The sequence below is a fragment of the Rattus rattus genome, chromosome 14, assembly GCF_011064425.1.
Source record: "Rattus rattus isolate New Zealand chromosome 14, Rrattus_CSIRO_v1, whole genome shotgun sequence".
In the NCBI taxonomy this organism is placed as follows: domain Eukaryota; kingdom Metazoa; phylum Chordata; class Mammalia; order Rodentia; family Muridae; genus Rattus; species Rattus rattus.
In genome coordinates, this window is record NC_046167.1 from 16,640,039 (window position 1) to 16,665,066 (window position 25,028).

A 25,028-nucleotide genomic window follows, 5' to 3' on the forward strand; every position below is an offset into this window, starting at 1 on the left:
AGTCAGGAGAATGACTTTATGGGTTGAGCGCTCAACACTAGATTGTTTAAGCTTTTCAAGGAAGAAGCCACCTTGGGGAAGTAAGAGGGACCTCATGAGGCAGGGTAAAGTGACTGGCATCTCCCCTTTTGCCTTTTAATATATAGCAGGCTGCCTTCGAACTCACTGTCTATCCAGTGATGACCTAGAATTCTTCCGCCCCTCCCTCCACCAAGCAGATGTGGCAGTTACATTGTACGCCAACACTCAGGTTTTTAATGTAGTGATGGCATCTCACCCAGGGCCTCCTGGACGCTTGGCATGCATTCCACCGAGATAGACCTCCAACACAATTGGCCATCTTTTTTGTCCTCCACCTCCACAATGCCTGTCTGGTACCTGCACTTAGACAGTAATCATACTGGGCATGGTCTCTGTATGTTCATGAGGCTCTGTATGTTCCAGGCACATCCCAGGCCACTCATCACCTGGGAGGGACTTCCCATTTCCTTCCTGTCTGGGGTGGGAGTGACCTGGCCTCCAGGCTACTCTGAAGGATGTAAATGGACATTGGAGGTTGTTCAACTGCATTTGACTGGGCCAGCTGCAGGGGGTATCTGGTGACCCCCATAGGAATAAATGAATCGTTTCTAGACTCCAGGGGACACCGTATGACTTTTCCATTGCTGCTATGCCACAATGAATGGTTTTTAAAATAAAATTCTGTGGCCACACAGTCCATTCACCCATTGAACAATTGTTTATCTGAAATCCTGGATCAACCCCCAGCCCTGTTGGGCACTTGTCTGTCTGTTTCCCACTCAGTTGTGAGGAAACCATGTGATCCAAAGCTTGATAAACACACGGACGGGCTAAAGAGAGACAGGAGCACAATATACTCTGAGAGCAGAGGGAAAGGGGGAGGGGACAAAGATACAGCAGGTGACATCTGACTTGGCAGTGATTAGTAAGTACAATCTCAGTTGCCCAGCATGGGTGGGCATTCAGGGAAGATTCTGGCAAACGGTCAGGCTGGAACAGTTCCTAGCTGTAAAATGTATAAAAGGGTGTGTTGTATTTTAAGAGTAAAGCCCAAGAGGTTCCAGGGTTGTCCATTGTCAAGTGGAACCCAGGAGCTCAGGGGAAGCTGTGTGTGGGTGGCTTTCTTTGCTATTCTGAGCAGTTTGGACTTTTGAGGATCTCTCAGAGTAAACAGGCTGGCGTGATTCTATCAACAGAGAGCATTTTGTAGGTGTGTGTGTTATGTGCTTTTCCACTCTAGAAGGGATGCATGTGTGTGCATGTGTAGTGTGCCCCTGTGTATTGAGACCATAGGTCATTTTTTTTTTAAAGATTTACTTATTTTATGTCTATGAGTACACTGTTGCTGTCTTCAGATCCACCAGAAGAGGGCATCAGATCCCAGTACAGATGGTTGGGAGCCACCATGTGGTTGTTGGGAATTGAACTCAGGACCTCTGGAAGAGCAGTCAGTGCTCTAACCGCTGAGCCATCTCTCCAGCCCACAGAGGTCAATTTTGTCATTCTCAGTCACTCTCCACTTTACTTTTTGAGACTACATCTCTCACACTGGTCTGAATCACACCGATTCACACCACCCAGCTGGCCAGAGTCAGGAGTCTGTTTATCCTTCTGTCTCCACCTTCTCAGCTCTTGGATTATAAATGTGTCACCGTGCCTAGTCCCCTTCCCCAACCGCCCTCCCCCATCCCTGTCTGTCTGTTTTATTTTAATGGGTGCTTTGGGTTTCGAACATGCATCAATCCTTGCGTAGCAAGCAATTTACTGGGTAAGCCACCTGCCTACCGTTTTTGTTTTAATACCATTCTTCCTAAAGAGGAAGGTCATCAAAGCAGTTGGAGGATGTTTGATTTTCCAGGCCATGGACTGTCAAAAACTTTTGTGTCTTTAGAAATGAATCTGTATTGAGGGGATGTAAAGCACTTAGGAGAACCCTGTGAGACGTGGACAGATCTCCACTGGTTGTTTATTTAGCAGCGTTTGAGGCTGACTATTTCCTAGTCGGATAGGCTGCTCCAAGTCACAACCTTGAGTGAGCTTCTTGTTAAAGGGGAAAGATCTGCAGACGAAGGGTGTGTGAGCAAGTGAATCCCCGGTGCCATGACACAGCACGCACATGCTATGGAATAGGGTAGGTGCTTCATGAGGCTGCAGGGAAGTAAGAGTCACGTGCTTCTGAGAGGGAAAACCTATAGGGGGCCTAGAGCCTTGGCAAGCTGGGCAGGGAGGGCAGAAGGAACAGGAATGATGTTTATAAGTGTTGAGGTCGCAGGACCTCCAAGGACAGACACAGTTAAGCGCAGGCCTAAGCGTCAGACCTGGTCGTCCACCAGCAGCACGTCGAAGGTCATGCGTCTGTTTGTTTGCCTGTTAGTTTTTAAGATGGCGCCTTATACATCTCTGGCCGGCTTCAAACTCCCTACGTAGCCGAGAATGCCTTGGAATTTTCTCTCTTCCTACCTCTGTGTCTCCAGTGCTAGGATTATAGCCTACACCACCGTGCCTAGTTTATATGATGCTGAGAATTAGACCCACAACTTTGTCCATGCTAGGCAGGCAGTCTGACCAGGCCAGCTCTGTCCCATCTCCAAGCTACATTTTGTAAACAGCTTCTCTGAACCAGCTTAGCCTTAGGCCCGGCCACCGAAGAGTACGCATCCTGGCCAGACCAAGTAACAAATGGATTCCAAAGATGAAAAACTTGTAGCTGAAGAGAGATGGCGGTTGGTAGTCCCGGCAGGCAGCTAATTTGGTAATGCTTCAGTATTGTTAGGGTTAGGCAGTAGGGTCACTGGTTAAATCCAACCGGATAAATCGGCACAGAAGATAGATCCCCACATACAGGTTAAAAAATGATAAATTGAGAAAGAACAGCAAGAAGTTCCATTTCCATATAAGGTAAGAATTACCATCCCTTGGCTGTGGCTGACTAAGGTGGCCTAGGCCTGTATTAGTGCCCGGTATTGATTGACAAGACACCGTGAGTGATCCCGTTCCCCTGCCAGCGCCTGCAAGCCTGATTTGAATGACAGGTTCTGGTTGCTAACACGAGACTCTCCAACATCGACTAAGCTACCTTAACCAACAACATGACCTCTCTCTCTTTCTCGGCAGGCCGTTTTCCTCGACTAAATGATTTTATTTAAGTCAAAGGTTGTTATCCTCAATCATTTTCTGATAGATTGCCAGCCACCAAGTTTAAAAAGCCTAGCCAGAAGCAGTTTTCTGATGACAAAAGTTGGGGTTTTGCTGATGGTTAGAAATGCGCGTAGTAGCAAGATGGGGGGGGGGAATAAATAAATAAAAAGCAAGCGCTTCAGTTCCGTGAGTGCAAGAAAAATGTGAGCTCCACCAAACCAATATTTATGCTAATGCTCTTCCTTTGGTGCCAGAGCCTCTGCCTGGCTTCAAATTTCATTTTGCTTAAAGAGAGCGAGGTAATTGAAGCAGAGACAGAGAGTGCCGCTTTTCCGAGCCATCGGCAGAATTGGAAAATTAAACACTTTTGTATCTTCAGAAAATGTGAAATGGGGGTTGTTCTCTCTCTGTCTGGTCTGCTCTAAGTAGATAGCGTCTGTAGGTGGACGGAGAGCTGGCGTTTGGAAAGGCTAGCTGCAGGCTGAGGAGAGAGAGGGGTCTTGAGCCATGTGTGAGAGAGCCTGACACATACAGAGGCAGATGCTCGCAGCCAACCACTGAGAACAGGGTCCCTAATGGAGGAGTTAGAGAAAGGACTGAAGGAGCTAAAGGGGTTTGCAATCCATAGGAAGAACAACAATATCAACCAACCAGACACCACCAACCAAAGAGTACACATATGCAGCCACATATGCAGCAAAGGATGGCCTTGTTGGGCATCAGTGGGAGAAGAGGCCCTTGGTCCTTCGAAGACTTGATGCCCTAGTGTAGGACAATGCCAGGGCAGGAAGGCGGGAGGGAGTGGGTAGATGGGTGGGTAGAAGCAGGGGGAGAGGGCATGGGATAAGGGGTTTCTGGAGGGGGAACCGGGAAAGGGATAACATTTGAAATGCATATAAAGAAAGTATCCAATAAGAAGAAAGAAAGAAGGAAGAGTCTAGAAAATGGTAGCTAGTGCAGGCATCAGCTTGTCTTCTGGATTAGACTTGAGCAGGCTTTGTAGAGATTCAGAGAGCCACCCCTGACTGAGTGTGACTTCGGAGATGGTGTTGAGAGAAGACAGTTTTAAATAAGTCCATTCAACTCTGCACATCCCCTAACTAAACTCAAGATGGCGCACCACCTGGAAAAGGTCTTGACCTTCTGATGTTGGGGGCCAAGTCAAGTCTTCTGGGGACCCCTTCAGGTGTGGGCCATTTTATGAGCACCATAGAATTATCACGGACAGATAATAGTTGATGGCATTTTATCATAAATCAAATCTACATGGCCAGTCAAATCAATGTCAGTTAAGAACACCCATTTCTAACTCAAATCATCCCACAGTCATGCCTCCCCTGGTGTGCTAAGGACAAATCTGAGAGATGGACAATTCCTGGATTTATGTAGGGTTATTCTAAGGCTGCTGGTATCTTGGACCATCCTCTGAGTCTGGTTACCTGTTGCACATGGTTTATATGCATGGTGATACTGGTGGTGTCTGCACATGCTCACATTAATGGACAGGCAGCCATCTCTCTGGGACATGAATCCAGGGGAGCAGAATGTCTGCTGACATGGGTCAGCGTGTCATGGGACGGGTATCCCAATTTTTCATGAACTAGGACTGGACCAGCCAGCAGTAGCTGGCAGAAATGACTCTGAAAACACTCAGTGTGGTGAATAATTGCGCCTCTGTCTTTAAAGAGACTCCCAGGTTGTGAAGGTGGAATCTCAGGATGACTCCTGAGGTTGGGGAACACCAGAGTTTCCCCTTAGAAGTCATTTGGCTCAGAATATCCACCAGGCTTAACAAGGGAAGGATGCTATTTCCAACAGGGAGGCCCCAAGGAGTCCCATTCTGTGCCCTCCTCATCGGTTTGGATGTATTTAGCTGCCTGTCACTCTGTGATCACATACGCTCTGCAGAGGTGTGACCTCTTCCTTGGCAGCCCGGACTCTAGAGATGAAAAAAAAATTAGACATTGTAAATATTCTGTTAGGACTTAAAATATCACAATCTGCTCTCCCCTCTCTCCTCCGCTGCTACCTAATTCTTAGGAGAAAGGGTCCTGAATCCTGTCCCTGTAGGAACCTTTAGGATATGATGAACCTCTGTATCACTGTATGAGCCTCTGTGGGTGTATTGCTTCCTTGCTGTGTGATTTTCTACACCAGTGAGTTCAGCCTGAAATGTGGTTAGACTTGTAGGCATGACGGTGGTCAAGAGACTAAGTGTTGTAGCGCACATTGGATCCACCAAGATGGGCATCCCCTTTCTGATCTAAGAAATAAAGATTTATTCCATACTCTCCTAGCTAACATGTTCTGTTGTCTACACACTCGTCTGGGTATCCTGTTTCCTTATCCGCCACCGACCTATGTATCACCCTATCTATACATTTTTATCTATACATTATCTATACATTTAGTATCTAACTTCTATATCTTTTGATCCATCTGCCTATCTCCTCCCACGTGTACCTGTTATCTACATCTTCATTCTGTCTTTGTTGTCACCTGTCAACCTGTTCCATCTACCCATTTATCCTGCCCTTGTCTAACTGCTTTATGCTTATGATGTCTGTCTTACTTACCATCTGTCTTCTTCCTCGTTGTCTACTCTCTAGATGCCTGTTAGTTACCTATCATCATCGCGTATCTATTATGCATTTATAGATACTTATGTACGCCTATCTGCCCACCTATTCGTCATCTAGCATGGTGTTTGTTTACCATCTCTTACTGTCATTACCATCTACCAAATACTTATGTCCCCAGAGTAGGAAGCCAAATAGCAGTCTATTTGTGGTGCTGATGCAGTGAGGAAGGCCGTTAAGTCATGTCCATCAGTGAAACAGAGAGAAATTACAATTAAAGGGACAGGGATGGCCTTATATTATTGAATTCTTTGTATCAGCACCTGTTAAAGAACAGTGGGCATTGTTGTGACCTCTTTATATGTATATTTAATGTATTTTGATGATACTTCAACTAGTCCATCTCCCTTTTTACTCATGCCTTCCTCTTTTCAACTACTCTAAATTTTTTTAACCAATAAATAGGCTTACTTATAGTAATGCCGATGAGAGGTAGATACAGGGTCATGGGAAACTTATCAATGGCTGTACCACTAAGAAAATGGCTCTTCTCCCAGTAACCCTTAACCAACCCATGAATCCTCAGTGAGAACCTCTCATCTACCCCGACTCCATAATGGGACATTATGGTCATAATCTTATGCAGGTGTCATTTAGGTGATCATAGCTCCTAAGTGTTAACACATGCATTCCCCAAAGACAGAATTCCACACCACCTTTGTCTCCAGTTCTTAGATTCTTCCCATTCCCCTCGCACAGTATCACTGAGGCTTGTAGAGAATCCTAATAAATGTCTCATGTTGGGCTAACTGCTCAACACTCACTCACCCTCTGCACTTATCGTGAGTCTCTTTAGTAGTGACTTTTCTCAGTAGAACCGGACAGACCGAGAAAAGGCCTTGTTGGGCGGGACCCTCCTTAGTCACCTGTTGGAATCCAAGGCAGAGGCACAGGTAACCTTGGGCTGTGCTCGCACTGCTTCTACAGAAGTTAATGCTGAGCAACAATGCAGCAGGCTTGGGCGAGCTTTTCCAGGATGATGCACATGCACAGCTTGTGGTGTGTGTGTGTTGGATGCCTGGTAAAGTCTGTGAAACACAACTAAAGAAAATTGCAAGCTTTTGTGGCTTTCTGTATTGCTCGCCCATACGGATGACATGCTACACTTACTGAACTTTCTAATTGTACGTTAGAGGAGGACTTCACAGCAATGACAATTTGAAGCCAAAGCTATTTCCTTCCTGGACCCCCATTCACCTCATCATATGGGTTCAGAAACATTCTTTGAATAAATTGGTCATTAATGTTTAGTGAGCTTACTTCTGGGTCCATATCGACATTTACTGAATAAAATCTTTTAAAGAACCTATCAGACGTGTGCTACTTCCAGTCATGGCTCTAGCCTCAGAGACTGTAGCAACATGGAGTCCCTGCTTTCTAATAGCATAGCGATCAGTTAGAGGGCTGACCATCACAGAAGGAAAGTGGTGTTGGGTGGACGGTGCTCAAAGGAAGTTACTATAGCATGGCTGAGAAATTGACATATTAAAAGAAGAATATTTTGGCTCAGTTGCTGCGGTTCCAGTCGAGATCCAGTTGGTCCAGTGGCTTTGGGATCGGTGGTGAGATAGCCAAGACAAGACCAGCATCCCTTTGTCCCCTCCATGTCATCCCAGGACATGCTGTAGTGACCTAACAATGATACTACCTCTCAGTACTGCCTAGCACTGGGGACCAACTCTTTAACACCCATGCCTTTAGAGGCCTTACAGATCCAACTCTTTGCAAGAAGGCTGAACAGCCCTTCAGACGATTTTCTGCAGTGGCCAGCTGCTGTGGCAGGGATAAAGTAAGCAGGGGGATAGCAGTGTCAGCAGCCTGTCCCTTTGGAGTCACAGTCTGCCCTGTGTGGTAGCAGCTGTAGGGGAAATGGTGTGAGTGTTCCACATGCAAATGGAGAAAGTCATCTTGCCCGAAGTCCTGTAGCTTCAAAGGGATCCAACTGAGGTTTGATCCCAGACTAGAGAGGCCCTGGCTTTTCTTGCAGAGCCCATTGGAGAGGAGCTTGCTTGTGGGAGCGTGTTCTCACCATTCCGAACTCCAAGGGATGTTTGTGCTTTGTGGTGTGGATTTTCAAGTGGAGTTGCTCAGACAGACCTTGGTTGGTGGTGTCCTTCCCTGAGGGAGGGATTCATCCTATTTCTCATCTCTTGTGGAAAACATTCTGATAGTTTGCAAGCCGAAGTCATTTTGGTTAACTCTGCCCAGTGATAACAGCTACCTACTTAGTTCTTACTCGTTCATTTGTGTTTATATGTATAGTACATATATGTATATGCATGTTTGCATGTGTGCTGGCTTACATATGGAAGCCTGAGGTTAATATCAGGAATCTTCTATTGCCTCTTCTGCCTTACTCATGAAGATGGCACTTCTCAAACAGTTATCTTATGGCTAGTCTGGCCAGCCAGGTTGATCTGGAATCTTCTTTTCTCTCTTATGAGGAATGGATCATAGGTGGGCCGTCACACAGAGCTGACAAGTCTGGGGATCCAAACCCGGGTCTTTATAGCACCTGGCCAACACTTTAACCACGAAGCAATCACCCAGTCCCCATTTAGTTCTATTTATGGGGCACCCGTATTTTCTTTGGCAATCTTGGACACAAGCATGTATTCCAGTGCTCTAACGTTTTAGAGCGACCTTGTTGAATTTGAAGACAAATGGGTTGGTAATGGGAAAAGCCACGAGAAAAAAAAATTCAATATCGGGCGCTTTTTCAAATTTAATTGCTGCTTGTTTCCAGTCTGAAATGAACTCTGGAAGGCATGTTCTGGTTCTATTCACAGTCACAAAATGCATTCTGATATGCAGCAAATGACACCGTAGCTCTGGGGTTTTCTCCGCTAGTCGCAATGAAAAGAACCAACTGAAATGTTGCTGCTCTGTGATAAATACTTTATGTGTTACTGCAGCCAGCTCTAATTAGATTTATTTTTAAGCTCAGTTTCTTAACTTGTACTGATGGCAGATAGAAAAATCAGATGATTGTTTTAATGCAGAAAACAAAATGTTCCACAACTGTCTGCGTTGGCTTGTTCCGTTTAGTCCCTGGGTTCAAATGTGTCTCTTGTTGGGGTTAGTCAGGGCCTTTGGGAGAAGTAAGGTGTCACCAGAATAAAGGTGCCATAGTAACCATACAACAAAACTTGTCTCTCCTTTTTTTGGGGGGGGGTGTGAATTGTATGTTTGTATACATGTATGGTAGGTGTATGCACATGCACATGTGATTCACCTTTGTGCATCTTCCTCTGTTATCTTTTGAGACCGAGTGCCAAGACCTGGAACTCACCAGTTTAGCTAGTCTGGTTGGCAAGCAAGTTCCTGGGGGCTCTGCCTGCCTTCGCCTTTCTAGTGCTGGGCCTAGGGTGCCTGCCACCACAGCTGACTGTGCAGGCACTGGGACTCAAGCTCTGTATTGTTGTGACAGGCATTCTCCAGTACAGCCACACCCCTCTCCATGCATAGTAGAAAGATCAATCCCTTTAGGTGATGTGAGAAAGCTTCATGATTTTAGAGCTAAACCTCTAGGGCGTATCCTCCCCACTTGAGTGCTTTCTGAATATGCTTCTGTCTCTGCCTTCGTGTTGACTGATTTCCACCCAAAACAGACATGGTGGCCATAGTGCTTATTCCCCATCTGGGAACAACTCTTCTCCCTCTGAGTTGTATGTAACTCCACAGAGTGTGCCTTCTGCCTGATGTGACTATTGATACCTTTTGTGGACCTGGCTAAACTTGAGGAGGGGTGACACCGTGCAATTTTTCCTTATGTCTGAATGCCCAGCATCCCAAGGAGCTGCCACAGACAGTCATTTTGTGGTATTTAAGCTGATTTCCTGCTTCACTTCTTCATATTGTCTAACGTATCTGGGCATCAGGAGCTTGGAGCAAGGCAGAGTTTGTGAATGTTAAGCCCCACATAAGCATGGTAACACATTTCCTGGAAACCTAGCTCGAGAGGTGTAGAAGCAGGAAGATCAGAGTTCAAGGTTAGTCTTGGCTATAAGAGATACGGTCTCTAAGCCAAAAACAAATTAGTAAATCATGACTTGCTTCGTGAGAGGCCAGCGCTCAGGGATGGTTCCTCCATTGTTTTAGTAAATATGTACACTGAGAATTACCAGGGACATCTCACCTCTCTCTTAGGAAGGACATAGTTGGTCATTCTGGGCACTCTGCTATAGGCAGTCACCACATTAATTATTCTTGGACTTCACACTTGGAAATGAGTGTGTTATTTGAAGAAATATGATATTGGACGGTGTTAGGTGGTTCAGACTACTGCTCACAACACATACCCGAGAACGCTGTCAAATTAAATGTCCGTAGGTTGAGCCATTACCTGCTTGGAGGAACTCATTACACTCCTTATAGGTGTCTGAAGTATTCTCAGTGTTAGTTCAAACATACTGCTTGCTTCATTGGCTACATAAAGAATACAAGATTGATGTTTATGTCTAATTAGTTGCATTTCAGGGGACATGCATATGGATACAGGTGTTTGTGGAAGGTAGAAGAGGGTGTTGGGTCCCCTAGAGTGGGGATTGTAGGCAATTGTGAGCTACTAGATATAGATGCTGGGGGACCAAGCACAGGTCCTCAGGGCAGTACCTACTGTGAACCACTGAGCCATCTCTCCAGACCCTCCCACAGGCCTTTCCAAACAGAATGAAAGCCTCAGGACCCGACTGAAGAATAATCCTGTTGGAGAACAATGAATTGAAGAGTTTTTTGAGCATCAGGCACTCCCTGTAGCAGTTTCCGTTCTTCTAGCCAGTTTCCTAGATAGCAAGTTAGTTCCCTGTTGCTCCGCAGAAAATCCTATCACACTTCACCAGAACCTGCCACACTCAGGGAGAACCTTTTGTGGAGAGCAGTCCACACATCCTTGTTAAATGCAACAGGAATTGACACAATTGTGCTTCACTGTGACGTCTTCTTCCCAACAGATTCTTACCATGATTACCAATGCAGCCTACAAGCCCGGGAGGGTGTTGAGAGAGTTACAGCTGGTAGAAGATCCAGAGTGGGATTTCCAGGAGGAGGTGCTCAAGGCAAAGTAAGTGTCCTTGGTTTTGGGGAACGGGGAGTTGCTCATACTTCCTCACTCTTGTGAAGCTCCCCGCTCCTTGGTTTGATATTGCCCAGGCAAACGGAAACAAATGGCAGGTCTGTTGCATTGCACCTCCATGTGCTACTTGTAGATTTCCTGCCTAGATTAGCTTTAGTATCCTCATAACAAAACACTTAATAAAAGCAACCCAGGGAGCCAAAGATTTGTTTTTCTTCGTGGGGCCCACGCTCACCTGGCTCCTAATGTAGGTCTACATTGTGACAGGATGACATCCTTGTGGACAGGAGAAAAAGAGAGATAAGCTAATTAGGGAGCATTTTCCAAGACACTCCAACCGCGACCTATCTGTGCCAACTCGGTGCCACCTTCTGAGGTCTCTGCCACCTCCTGAAATAGAACAATCAGCTAAGGACCAAATGCTTAATAAATGGCCCTGCGAGAGACATTTCCCATCCAGGTCATAACAGTGACATTTCTGCTGTACTGAGCTACCTTAAATGTTACTACTAAAAAAGTGCAGATTTGCTTAACTAGTATTCTTGCATACATGTTTGTATGTGTATGTGTGCATTATATATGTGCTGTGTGTGTGTGTGTGTGTGTGTGTGTGTGTGTGTGTGTGTGTGTGTGTGTGTAATATGTATGGAGGTCAAAGAACACCCCCATATGACATTCAGGTGGTTTTTTGAAAACATTTCTCTACAGTTGCTAAATAGGCTAGGCTGGCTGGACAACGAGGCCCAGATATCCTTCTGTTTCCATTTCTGGGTCCCCAGCTCGAGAAGTACAAACATACAGCACCCCATCTGGCTTGTTTACACAGCTTTTAGAGCGTGAACTCAGGTCCTTGGGCTTGCAAGGCAAGCATTTTACCAACGGAGTCATCTCTCCCCCGCCCCTTAATTAAAAATACATTTTAATGGCTAAACATTCATAATCAAAACTTGTGTTTACAAGCCAATGGATGACTTACCAGAAAGGAGGAAATCCTGGATGAAAGTGTTGTCCCCTGTCAGTCATTGCGGGAGGTATTTGCTATCGTGAGCCGTTCGTACCAAATAAAATGTTCTCCACTTTGGAATAGGAAAATACTGAAAAAGTCTGAAGAAACTGACATGGCTCTCTGGCCAGCGTTAAGCTGGTGGTATGTGGTATTGTTTTTTTCACAGCCCGGGCCTCTGTCAGGCAACCCAGACTTTTAAATTATAGTATATGGCAAATCTCACCGAGTTGCTCAGTCTGGCCATGTATTTGAACTTGAGATCCTCCTGCCTCAGTATGTTGAGTAGGTAGGGTCCAAGGCTTAAGTTTCTCCATTCGTCTCTGAGGAGAGCGGGCACGCTGACGTGCTTGCTCATGATCATAGAGGAGGCTAAGGAAACATCCGTACTCTGGTGCTGAGTGTTGCTTAGCATCTGAGAAGGCTTACCCATCTTTCCAGCGTTTCCATGTGGCTGCAGAGATGGCCATGGATGACCTTACACTTCCCGTCCTCTTGCTCACACCTCCCATGTGCTAGGATTGCAGCGAGGCAGCATCACTCATGGTCTAAGCTGTGAGGGGGCAGCTGCATGGCCACTACGGTTTCCTCAGTTACTGACTCTTCCCGGCACCACGCATGCGTCTGGTGGAACAGTTTATGGCCAGCTACCGGCTCTGTTCCTGGTGTCTGTCCAGATCAGCCCTGTCATCTTTAGTTCTGGAAAAGTCATTTATGGTCCAGTGATGCCCTACCCATCACGAGGGGAAGAGACTGAAGGACGATAAGGAGAGGGTTTATTTTCCCAAAGAGGAAAGCCAACGACAGACAAAATTACACGGCATTATTCCAAGAAGCCTTTACCTGAGCTTCACCCATAGCATAGAAGAAATAAAGCGAGATTTTATTGTTCCTTTTAATATTCCACATTCTATGTTCTATAAGGGGAGGCCTGTCTACCATAATAGACCGTTTTTATCTAGAATCCCGTTAGGGTGACTCCAGCTAAGTGTTTATGAAGAGAAATCCTTACTTCTCGATTTCCAACTTTCCTGTACCATTCACTGTATCCCAGAGGCACCAAAGGGCTATGGAAATGACCAGAGTGCAAACATCTTAAATCTCATTAAAAGCACTGCTCTCCCTAAATCAGCCAGAAACTTATTCCCTGACAGGAAGAGTTCATTTCGCAAGTGTTTGCACTTATTTCCATGTTGCCGAGTCGATGGGAGCTTTTATTAAATCCAGCCTGATAGAATTGAAACAGACACCTTGTTCTCCAGCCCGCTCAATCGCAAAAGCAACATATTACCTCTTCTATCAAGGATGGCAGGGAGGTCCTCAGCAAAACCTTACAAGGCATCTTCTTGGGAGGAAATGCCTGTCTGGGCCGGGTTTCTCCTTGCCTGATCACAGCGTCTCCTCTAAGCAGCCGCTAATGATGACAGCGTACTGTCAGCAGGAGCCCCAGTGACAGCCCTGGCTGCTGTGTCACCTCTCTGCCTCTCATGGCAAATGACAACTTTCTAGATCCTGACAATGTGGCTGCGTTTCTCTCCATGCAAATGGGAGATGATTGGAGAGTGAGCTAGCTTCCTCCCCTGCACTGAAAAGCAGACATGGTCTCTGTCGTGAATGAGTTGATTTAGCAGAGGTTAGACCTGGACTTTGAGATTGTAGCCACGTTTACTGTCCAGGCTGAACTGTCATGTTACAATGTCTCCAGGGGCTGAAGGCCTGGAATAGCCACCCCTGGGGGTGACAGTGTTTGTTGTCACTTGGCCTCTGAGATTGCTCATTGATTTTTTTTCTTTTAAAAATGTCTTTATTAGCGTACATAAATTATATATACTAGCTAGTTGTATTGTGACATTTTCATCCATGCATATAAGGTGTTTTGATTGTGTCCCCGTTCCCCCCACCGTTCCTTATCCTCACCCACCCATCGCATCCCCTTCTTCCCAGCAAGTGATTCTTCTACTCTTGGCTCTCCCTCTCCCTCTCCCCCTCCTTTTCTTCTCCCTTCTCCTCCTGAGCCCCCTCTAGCTTCAGGACCCTGGGAGTTTCATTAGCGTTGCTTAAAGGCACATGGGTAGGAAGATATTTATAGATGTATGAACGACTTACCTGTGGCTATACCAGAGAGTAATTCTCCCTCCCTCCCTCATGCGTGTGCGCGTGTGTGTGTGTGTGTGTGTGTGTGTGTGTGTGTGTGTGTGTGTGTGTGTGTGTGTCAGCAGCGGAGCAGCGTGGAAGGAGTGGTGGCAGAGAGCTGCTCACCTCAGGGAGACTGTGAAAGACCAAAAGGAATTGGGGACAAAATAGAGGCATGCCCCAGAGAGACACTGTCTCCTTCTAGGCCCCTCCCCAAGGTCTCCATCTTCTCTCAGGAATGCCGTCAACTTGGGAATCCACAGAGAAGTCACTCTGCTGATCAATAGACACCTCATGATCCAGTCATTTTCCCAAAGCCCCAAGGCTGGCACTATACATCTAACACCTTCAGGGGACACCTCAGATTCAAACCTGAACAGTGCTGTGTGTCTCCAACCCCTGGCCCGTGGGTTGCATGCAATCCAGGAGAGCTATAAACGAGGCCCAACACTAAAATCTAAAAAATGTGTATTTATTTTTATTTTACATGTATGGGTGTTTTACATGTGTGTGCACCTGTGTGCCATATGCCTGCAGTGCCCTCTGAGGCCAGAAGAGGGGGTAAGACCCTCTAGAACAGGAGTTATAGATAGTTGTGAGCCACCTTGTGGTTGCTGGGAACCCAGCCTCTGTCCTTTGGAAGTACAGCCAATGCTAAGAGAACCATTGAGCCATCTCGCCAGACCATCACGCCATTTAAAAAATGGATTTAAAAAAAAAAAAACAAAAAAACAGACCAAATAGCTTCACGTGCACTTCTCAGGTGTGAACTTTGTAGGTGACAATGTAGTTCAGACACAGGTCTGAACATGAACTCACTACTCCTGCTCTGTCCGTTATTGTCCAGATACCGAGGCAAAATATACAGGGCCGTGGTCAAGATCGTGCGGACAGCAGACCAAGTCACAAGCTTCTGCCAGCAAGTTTGTGCCAAACTGGAGTGCTGTCCGAACTTATTCAGCCCCATGCTGATCTCTGAGACCTGCCCGGAGAATTGTTCCATCCGCACCAAAACCAAATACAGTGAGTATGAAGACGGGGAAGACACCCAGCATGTCTGAGCACTGCTGGACTGCACTTGGGGGCTTGTCTGTTTGTATGATTGTTGTCTGTCTGTCTTGTGTTTAACCCTCTGCAGAGTTCTTCAGGTGGGTACCCAAAGAACTCTTTAAGACTTGCTGTTGCTGTGTCTGTTTTAGCCTCATTTAAGAAGGGGATGGGATGGATCGACCGAGGGGACATTGTCACTAGAAGGTTTTGGGAAGGAAGGGAGAACTTCAGAGAACCAACTGATTCCTAAACTGTGTCTGTGAAAGAAGGAGTTTACAGATTGGTTATTAGCAATGTTTAGAGACTCTAACTAATTAATTTCTTGTCCTGGTATAAACCCAGGATTTGTAATGACAGTACATCTCTTGGGTCCTGTTTGTTTGTTTTGTTTTTGTCTTTTCATTCTGTAACGAAAGGCTAGCCTAAGACTCACTATATAACCTGGGCTGGCTTCACACTCTCAGAGCTCCTCCTGCCTCTGCTCTTTTGTGTTGGAATTACAATATGGCTGAGTCCTTCAATGCTGGCCGCTGGTTCTTTCATCCCAAGCAGGGAAAGTCTCTGGGAAGTTTTCTTTCTGCACAGACCCTGTCTGCCTCTCCTCTGCTTAGATAGTTCGCTCAGCACTCTCTCAGGCATGTCAGCAGAGGATTCGGAAGCCGTCTCCCCTCCTTCCTTCCCAGCTGCCTTTGCTTTGTGCACTACTCTGTAATGCTGTGGCTGTCACCCCGCCCCCACCACCACACTGAGAGACCTCTGCCTCACACAGACAGCTTCCCACTGTCGTTCATTTCTTCTATTCTGAGAGCGTTTCTCTTCCACCCCGGTAGCCTTTATCATGGTAGAAGCCTCTACCTCAGAGATCTCAAGCTCCGAGAAAACTAGTCTACAGCTTCTGAGCTTCCCAATCTCTCCTAAGTCATCTCTGGTCCTGGGGCCAGGACAAGGAAGTTGGCTGTGCCAGCCCAGGTCCAGCCACCTAGAGTGGAAGGACCTACACAGTGTGGGCAGTGCACTGAACCACAGCGCCTGGCATAGGACCCAGTCTCGCTTGGGCCAGACAAGCATTTTGCCCCTGAGCCACCTCCACTTGGCCATGGCGCCATCTGGAATCAGATGAAATAGGATACAAGGAGTACATGGTACTTGTGAGCTTGCCAGCCCACTTCCTACCTCAATCAATCAAGTCAAGATAACTCATCAATTAATCAAGTCAAGATATCTCACCTCCTGAACAATCACAGGCCCTTCCCAGGTGATTCTAAAGTGTGCTAAGTTGACAAGGAACCCTAAGCGTCACCTGGAAAGTCCCTTTGTGATCTAGGCTCCCTCTGTAGCTTACTCTATCCCCCGGATACCCACACCTCCCTATTCATTTCCACGCTACCTCACCTTGGGCCAGTGTAAGGGTCAGCAAGGGTCACTGGGTAGCTACAGCTCCTGAAAGTAACTGAGTTGACTGAGGGCTTCAGTTGGCTTGAATGTTGACCTTGTAAATAGTTCTTCTGTAGTCCCTGGACAAAAGGGAGATGGGGTCAACATTGTGACCTGCAAGTGAATTAAAAGATGATTCTGGATCTTATGTCATCAAATTTCGAAAGGCTAAGATCCCTCCAAGTGAATACTGCCATCACTTGAATTTGAGGCACAGTGGCAGGGGGAAAAAAAACAAACAAAACCAAATTGGGCCTAGTGAGTCCACTGATCTCCCAGTGGGCCGTATGGCTCCATGATGAACCCAGCACTGGTTACACTGGTTACACTCTTTCTCCCTGTAGCCTATTACTATGGAAAAAGGAAGAAGATCATTAAACCTCCACTCGGAGAAAACAACACTGAAAGCGCACCAAAACCCACCAGGAGAAGGAAACGAAGAAAATCAATCTATGTGCAGAAGAAACGGAAATCCTCTGCAGTGGCCGTGCCAGCGACCTCGGCACAGGTACGCTGTCATTAAGGGCCTCCAGCCCTTTCAGCTGGAAGGATTTCTTTCATCTTTTTAATTCAATTTATTATTTATATGTGCAATGGAAGTAAGACACAGAGGGCAGAAAGGGAAGGAGGAGAGGACGGGGTGCATGAGAACGCACTTCCTGCTGTGCTGCACCTGTGGAAGTGAGAAACAGCCTTTGCGAGTCTGCTATCTCCTCCCTCTGTGGGAGCCCAGAATCAAAATCAGGTTGTCTGGTTTGTGCAGCGTGCACTTTTGCCTGCCCTGTTTGGTTGTTTTGGGGGATGCTAGGCAAGCCACTCTACCATTGGGCTACAATCTAGCCCTTGCCGTTTTGAGACAACATCTCCCTAGGTAGCTCAGAGTGGCCTTGAACTTTGTGTGTGTGGGGTGTGTGTGTGTATGTGTGTGTATGGTGTGTGGGTGTGTGGGGTGTGTGTGTGTGTGTGTGTGTGTGTGTGTGTGTGTGTGGTGTGTGTGTGTGTGTGTGTGTGTGTGTGTGTGTGGTGTGTGTACAAGCATTCGATGAACAGGTTAACGTCAGTTGTCATTCCTGGGGACAGGCCCACCTTGGTCTCTGTCTTGTCTGTTGTGTCTGTGCTAAGGCCTCTTTACTCTCCCCAGAACTTATCATTCTTGGTGGAGCTGATTGAGCAGCAAATACCAGGGAGCCACCCAATTCCTAGCTTTTCCACATGGCTTCTGGGAATCAAACCAAGGCTCTTATGCTTGCATGACAAGCATTTTACCTATTAAACCCCCCCTCTCTCCCTCTCTCTCTCCCTTTCTCCCTCCCTCACTCTCTATCTCCCCCCCCCACTCCTTTTGCATACTGAGAACCAACTGCACATGTTCAGCTACGGGTTAGGGGATATCTGTGTTAGGAGATTGTGTTGGTATCATGGGCTCCCTTTTGGGGGCTCTGTAGACAAACCTTGCCAGGAGCTTTGTTCTGGGAAGGAAGGGAAGTGCCACCAGGGCCTGGCAGTGTGCCTGTCTGTAAGGGTCACACTACACTCACTCAAGGCCCTTTCAACCCACCCCGACTAAGCACATCCCTCTGCCCCTCAGGAAACTGAAGAGGACGATGCAGAGGCCATGGACACTGCAAGTGAGGAAACTGGTTACGTGGTCCAGAATCACAAGACACAGCATGTGCCAATAGAGATGCCCTTCACCCGTTCACAGAGGGCTATGATCCTGAGGAAACACTCAGGGGCTGTAAAGCACCCTCCAGTGGAAAGGACACGGAGGGTCCGCTCAGTGCACTCTTCTAATAACAGAAACAAGGGTCCGCTTGTCAGGATTGAGAAATCAGAGGTGAGTTCAGAGAGTGGAGGGCGCATAGCTCCTCTGGAAGAACACAGAGCAGAGTTAAGGGTGTGTGTGGTTCAGGAAAACCGCTTCAAAATATCCGAAATGACCAGAGATGCTCTAACAAAATCCCCAAGTCCAAGAACAAAAGAATGATTTTAGCTCTTGGTGGAGAGGGCCAGGAAACATCAGACAGGACTTCCCAGGGCTGGAATAATGTCTTTAATTCTTCAGGCCAGGTTGGAGGTGTCCAATCTCCAGTTGTGGGTCCCCAAATTCCATCTCTACACATCTCATTTCCACACCTGAGTTTTGCATCCCTCTCTCCTGTATGGGACACCCCTCTCATATCATAATGTGTTAAATCAGCACGCTCGGCACCCCTGTAGCCCATGGGTGGTGTGTGAACTGTTGCAAACGTCCCGGCGCCATCCTCGCGAAGGCCGGTGGCAGCGGTGAGCTGTCCTGCACGCATTCACCTGCACTCCCTGCCATCTGTTCCCGTTTTAATCAGAGATGCTTCAGCAGAAACCAGGGATTCGAGATTGATGGGCATTATGCCCTGCAGCAGGGCGGACGCACATTCATAGGTGCGCGGAGAGGCCAGGGGAGAGCTCAGACGCAATTTCTTAGGAGCCGCCCACTCTTTTCTCTCTTCTTTTTTATAAAAAATATTTTGAGGCAGGCCGTCTCATGCCTGGAGCTTGCTTAGTAGTGAGTTAGTCTCTCTGAGCAGCAACTCCCAGAATTCTCCTGTCTCCACTTCCCCAACTCTGCCACTTTTTTTTTTTTTTCCTTAGCGAGTGATCTGGTGATCAAACTCAGGTCCTTAGACCTGGATGGCAAGCATTTTGCCAACTGAACTGTGTCCCCAGCCCTGCTGTACCTTCTGTTGTTAATGCTTTTGAGCTTTTAAAGATGCCCAGGTCCTTGCAGATGTAGACATCACCAGACGCAGGTACGATCCTGAGTCATGCCTGTGTGCCCAGTGAGAGACCAAGAGAGCTAGGAGTTCTGGTCCAGCAGCGTGGAGACACAGAGGATATTAAGGCTATGCAGCTCCCCCCTAACCCCGGAGTGTGCAATGACAGCACCCTGCCCCCTCCCCTGCAGGACCCAAGGCAGTCGGAGGAGGAGAAACTTATTCTCGAGAGCAATCCACTGGAGTGGTCCGTCACAGATGTGGTGCGATTCATTAAGCTGACTGACTGTGCACCTTTGGCCAGGATCTTTCAAGAGCAGGTACAGTGGCTTTCTGTGTCATCCGTTTGTTTTCTGGACTCCAGGTCTTGCCTCTGTGTATTTGCATGTCTGTGCACAAATGTATGTATTCTTCTGTCTGTGCAGTTATGTGTGTTCATGTGTGTGTAGTTACATGAGTGCCTGTGTGCACATAGGTACGCATGTGCATCTGAGGCCCAATAGGGTATCCTTCCTCAAGCAATGGCACCTTTATGAGACAGGTTCACTCACTGGCTTGGAACTCACGAGACGCATTTACCCCTGCCTCCCGAGTGCTGGGACTCCAAGCATGTCCCAACACATCCCACTTTTCAAAGTTGGGATCAAGTCCTTATAAGGCGACTGCTCTGCTGACTGAACTGTCTTCCCAGCCCTGAGACTCTTAAAGGAATTTCCTATCTTACCTGGCTTCTTCCATGACTTACCACGGAGGGATTAAAGTCTCACATGCCCTTCAGCTGCATACTGCGGTTGACATCCTCGCTGCTGAACGGTACTGTGCGTCTGTCATCAGGGTTTTCTGAAAGAGAGGTGAAGAGTGAACATCTAGGCTCCGCCCTTATTCATGGCTGTAGCCCACTTCCTGGCACCAGTTTCCGTTGTGCTGTGGCCACAATAAAACACTCTCAACCTGGAGGGGAAAGAATTGATTTCCTCTCACAGCTCAAGTCTCTCACATGGAGGGTTGTCGGGGAAGGAGCTCAAGATAGGAACCTGGAAGCAGGAACTTGAAGCAGAGACTTGATGGCACTCAGCCGACGTTCCTATACTGAAGCCAAGGGTCACTAAGCAGCAAAACCTCACAGAGTAGATATCTGTCTTTTAAGACCTAATATTTTTCTAAATACGATTTTCTATATAGTTGATTAATACCTCTCTAGCCTGTTTTTACATTTAATACGCCAATAGCTTGAGAAGGTAAAATTTTAGACATTAAGGCAGGAAAAAAAAACGTCTGATTTCCCCGATAGAGAGGATTTTCTATCTTTCTGTCCAAGTTAATGTGGTAAAATGTTGTACGAGGCAAGTTAAAGAGCGTCCGTCCCAGGACTCTGCCTTCCGCTCCCACAACTGCAGTTCTTCCTATCCCAGCTCTGCTGCCCATACCCACGAGGTGAAGTGATTAATCTCATTCCCTCTGGAAACTTCTGCAGAGTCCAGAGGAGGTCACGTGGAAGACACCAACAGGAGCCCGACAGGAGGTCCGGCTCTTGGAGTTCTGCTGTTCACTGCTCTTCTTCTCTGGGTACAGACAGAGAGGCAGACAGGGAGACAGGGAGACGGGCTTTCTGACCTCAAGAGTGAGGGCAGTGATCTGTCTTTTCGTTACAGCACAGAGATGAGACTGGAAATGGTGAGCTGTGCTGTGGCTTAGCTGATACAGGGCTTTACTGACGAAATTTTATCTCCATCTTAGAAACAAACACAAAGCAATAGTTAGGAAATCGTGTAGCGTACTGTCTGGGGCAGTTGTTTCCCCAGTCTGGTACTTAGACATGGCGGTATTGAATATGAAACCTGTCATATTCAAGTACATGACAAACTCTATCTATATAGGTTTAAAGACCCCATGTTGGTCCATATTACATTCAACAGATACTGATCTACTACCTGCTATACATACCTTATAATGTCCAAAACATGACCATGAAATGTGTCATTCTATGTAAGTTTCACTTTGGTTTAGGCCCGAGTGCTCCATTTCACTTTTGAAACATTATTCTTCTCTGAACCAGAATAAAGGAGAGGGTTTTGTTTGTTTGTTTGTTTGTTTTGTGACTTCTAGATTCCAAGTTAGGTAGGAACTCAAGAACATCTGTAGCACAAATTCTCAGTGAGGTGCTGGGTCGCGGGGCGGGTAGCTAAAACACTAAATTCCTCCTTGAGGTCTCTGCTAAGCCCAGTTTCCAACAATATCTCAGATCGTTTCAAGGAAACAAACTTTCTGGCACATTCCACGATAGATTCAAAGAGTGGGCTGTAACTTCCTCCACCCACCTCCTCTGACATCAGCTGAAAGCTTGGTCCTTGATTTAGACGTCAGGTGGCCTTTTAATGGGCGAATCTCATTCCCAATTATTTTGCATTTCACATTAGGGATTTTCAACTATTATAATAAAAAAAAAGTGTTGCCTGCTGGTTTGTCTAAAGTGCGCGGACACTCGAGTCCTTTCTGGTCCATTAGACTTCTAATGGCTCATTCTAACTAACCTTTTTTCTATCCTCATTTTGTCTAAATGGCAGTGCTCTGATTGGGCAAGGCCTCCAGAAAGCGTTCTCTCCGCTGTCAGATGAACTAGGTACCTTTAGACTATTCACCAGCCTGCACAGGAGATCACAGTGTACAGTCTGGTAATAGCTGTGTGTGTTCATGCCTAGGGACGTTAGGAATTCAGAGATGGTTCTGATCACGGGGAGCGACTGCGGACATTACACCCTCCCCCTTGCCGGCATGCTCACCTTTTATTTCCAGAATGTCGTGGCAGCTTCTTAGTAAAATCTACCCTCTGTAATTTTGCACTGCAAATCTGAACATTATACAGTGAGAGCCCACACACCCATATGTAACGTGGCTTTACACGTATGGCCCTGAACAGCATAGTCCATGTGCTTGCCCATTGCCGACCAAGTGAAGTGGACTGCCTGAACAAGTCGCTTATTTTATGAGGACCTTGAAGGATCATTGGCAGCTTTAGTTCTCTTTGAGGGCATTACAGAATACCCAGAGCTTTGGAGTGCATTTTTGTGCCCTTCTTCCTACAGCAGATTTAACAGTCACTCAATGGATATCCTTACACTATGGCTCCTGTTGCTTAGATACAGTTAAGTTGTAGTAGAAAGTGGGGGAAACAGCCCGGAACCCAAGCGCAGCTCACCCTGAGGGCTGTGCGTGTGCACAGGTGTGACTGTTTTAGGACGGACGTTGCTTCGAGCCGTCCTTCTGCATATAGGCATTTCATTCATTTCTTTAGGGGCTTGTTGCTTGCTAGTGGGTTCCTCTAAAGGCACTGTGTAGTCGTGTTGTTTTTCTTAATTTTTATGTATGTACATGATATCTCTTGTCTCTCTGGCAGATTCTTTAGCTCTAGTAGTCTTGGAGGGTAGATTCTATTGTAAAAGGTTCTCTTCTAAAGATGACTTTTAGAGATGTTGGATTAGCATGTGACACTGACCTGGGGCTTCCGTTTGAATACAATGCGATGTCCTGATTTTATCAGCAATAAATAATGTTTCAGGGTATGGTGCATGGCATTTTTATCACTGTGTAGCAATGGGAAAACTTAAGGGAGCAAGGTAGGTATTGCCCTTCATTGTGTGTCTGTGTTTTTGTCTGCATGTCTGTCTGTCTGTACACACACATGTGGTTGTGTGCATGTGTTTTGCTCTGTAAAATCATAGTCTGTAGTTGGCATCTTTCTCTTTGGTGCCTTACCACCTATCCTGGTGATAGAATATCAGACCGTACAAAGCAGTAAGAGCTAGTATTTTTTAGTGTCCATCTCTTTTCTGGTGTTTAGATTAGCATAGAAGGACCTGACTTAGAACTAAGAAGTTGCTATCCCAGAACAAGATACTAAGCCTGGAGCCTCTTAACCATTTCATTGCCTGTTTCCACCAGAAGACGCTTAGGAAATTTCAGAGGAGCTAAAATGTTCTTAGAAAAAAAAAAGATATTTTGTGGGGGCAGGAGTGATGGCCCAATGGGTAAAGCTCTACACACGGCTCAAGTTTGGCTCCCGAGAACCAATTAATAGCCAGGGAAAATGGTGTACACGTATCTGTAATCCCAGCACACTCCTGTGAGGAGAAGAGAGGCAGAGACAGAATTACAGGCCAGCTAGACTGCAGGAATGACCTCTCTCAAACAAGGTAGGGGTGAGGACCAACACCCAAGGATTCCCTCAGAACACACACACACACACACACACACACACACACACACACACACACACACACACACACACACAGTTTCATTAACACAAGCATTCAACAGTCATCAAGCTGATTGTTACCTTTGATAATATGCTCACAAGTTTAAAAGTAGAAAGAATTGTTCTCTACGCATTTAGCTCCAGGACAAAACTTGATAAGACAAACACATCCTCCAAGTGTATCCCACTTCATCTCTAACGTGGCTTTCTCTTCTGACAGGACATCGATGGCCAGGCTCTCCTCCTGCTCACTCTCCCAACAGTGCAGGAGTGCATGGAGCTGAAGCTAGGACCTGCGATCAAGTTATGCCATCAGATCGAGAGAGTGAAAGTGGCTTTCTACGCCCAGTACGCCAATTAGCTCACCCTTCTGGGCATCGCCTGATTCTGATTATGCTGTGTTTGTTGTAACGGTTTCCAGGACCGAGGCCTTGATTTCCTGGGCTTTGTGAAATGGCACAATCCATTGGGGATCTCCAAAAAGCCAGAAGCCCAGGACCTCTTTCTTGCACCAGCCTATTTGGTAGTCCTATGTTTTTAAAGCACACGGAAGGAACACCAGCAGTGTATTGTGAACGTTCTGAGACAGCCCTTCCCTGCCTCAGGGCCTCCGAGTTCCCTTTTTTTCTCCCACTCAAAGCAGGTAGTTTTATGGAAGTCAGGTCTCCTTACACTGAGGTCTAGGTTCCTGGGAAACTCAGATGGATTAGATGTATCCTAGCAGAACCCCCGTCTAGCTGCCATTTTTGCCTGACTCAGCCTCAAGCTCTCTTACAGCTCTGTCTGACGCACACACGCACGGACACTACCGTGGTTTAGAGTCACCTCCTATTCCATTTGGTCTCACTTAAGCTCCATTCTCCCATACAACTCTGGACTCCATTCAGCTCCGTCCTCTGTCAGAGGTGCCTTTTCACAAGTGTGGCAGCTTACCAGGAGCCCGCTACCGTGTAAGCAAAGCCTAGACCACTCTCTGTAGTCTCCTCCAGAACCATAGCTTCAATGTTTTAAGATCACTGTGACCCATCAGGAGGAGGCTGCTTTGGGGAAGTTATCAAATTCTGTATTGAAGAAACATTTTCAGGGAGCAAGTATAGGAAAAGACTTTGGGGAAAGTGCTTCTCGTGAGCTAGCTGTATCCACTTAGAATGTTAACACAGATGGTTGCTACAAGCAAACCCCTCCGAGCCTCTCTTCCGCTAGTGCCTGGCTTGCCCCATGGAAAGTAATCCCAGGGGAGCAACATAAGATAGCAGAGCAAATACTGGATCCGGATCCAGTGGGTTTCCATCCATTGTCTAGTGGCCAACTTCATGTCCTTGGGTAACTCGGCACCACCCTGGACCCCAAGTTCCCATTGAGAAGTAAGGTAGACATTCACTAGAGAGGCATTGAGGGCACCTTCCCCCTGCTCCCGCTAAAGAGGAGTCTGGGTAGACCATAATGAGAGAAAGAATGTGGCCCCAGAATTTAACCCCCCATCTTCTGCCTTTCACTCTCTTTTGGGGTTGCTTGTGAAATGTCATCTGTA

The 25,028-nt window shown here is 46.7% G+C and overlaps 1 protein-coding gene across 1 annotated transcript in view; it reads left to right on the forward strand.

Moving 5' to 3' along the window:
* Sfmbt2 (Scm like with four mbt domains 2) overlaps positions 1-24,055 on the forward strand; it is a 194,296-nt gene extending 170,241 nt beyond the window's left edge. Inside the window, 7 exon segments of the mRNA XM_032884847.1 lie at positions 10,751-10,860; positions 14,856-15,031; positions 16,577-16,675; positions 16,837-17,000; positions 18,081-18,329; positions 19,437-19,565; positions 23,718-24,055. Coding sequence (XP_032740738.1) covers positions 10,751-10,860; positions 14,856-15,031; positions 16,577-16,675; positions 16,837-17,000; positions 18,081-18,329; positions 19,437-19,565; positions 23,718-23,858 — 1,068 coding nt within the window. The 3' untranslated portion in view covers positions 23,859-24,055.
* The last annotated feature ends 973 nt before the right edge of the window (positions 24,056-25,028 follow it).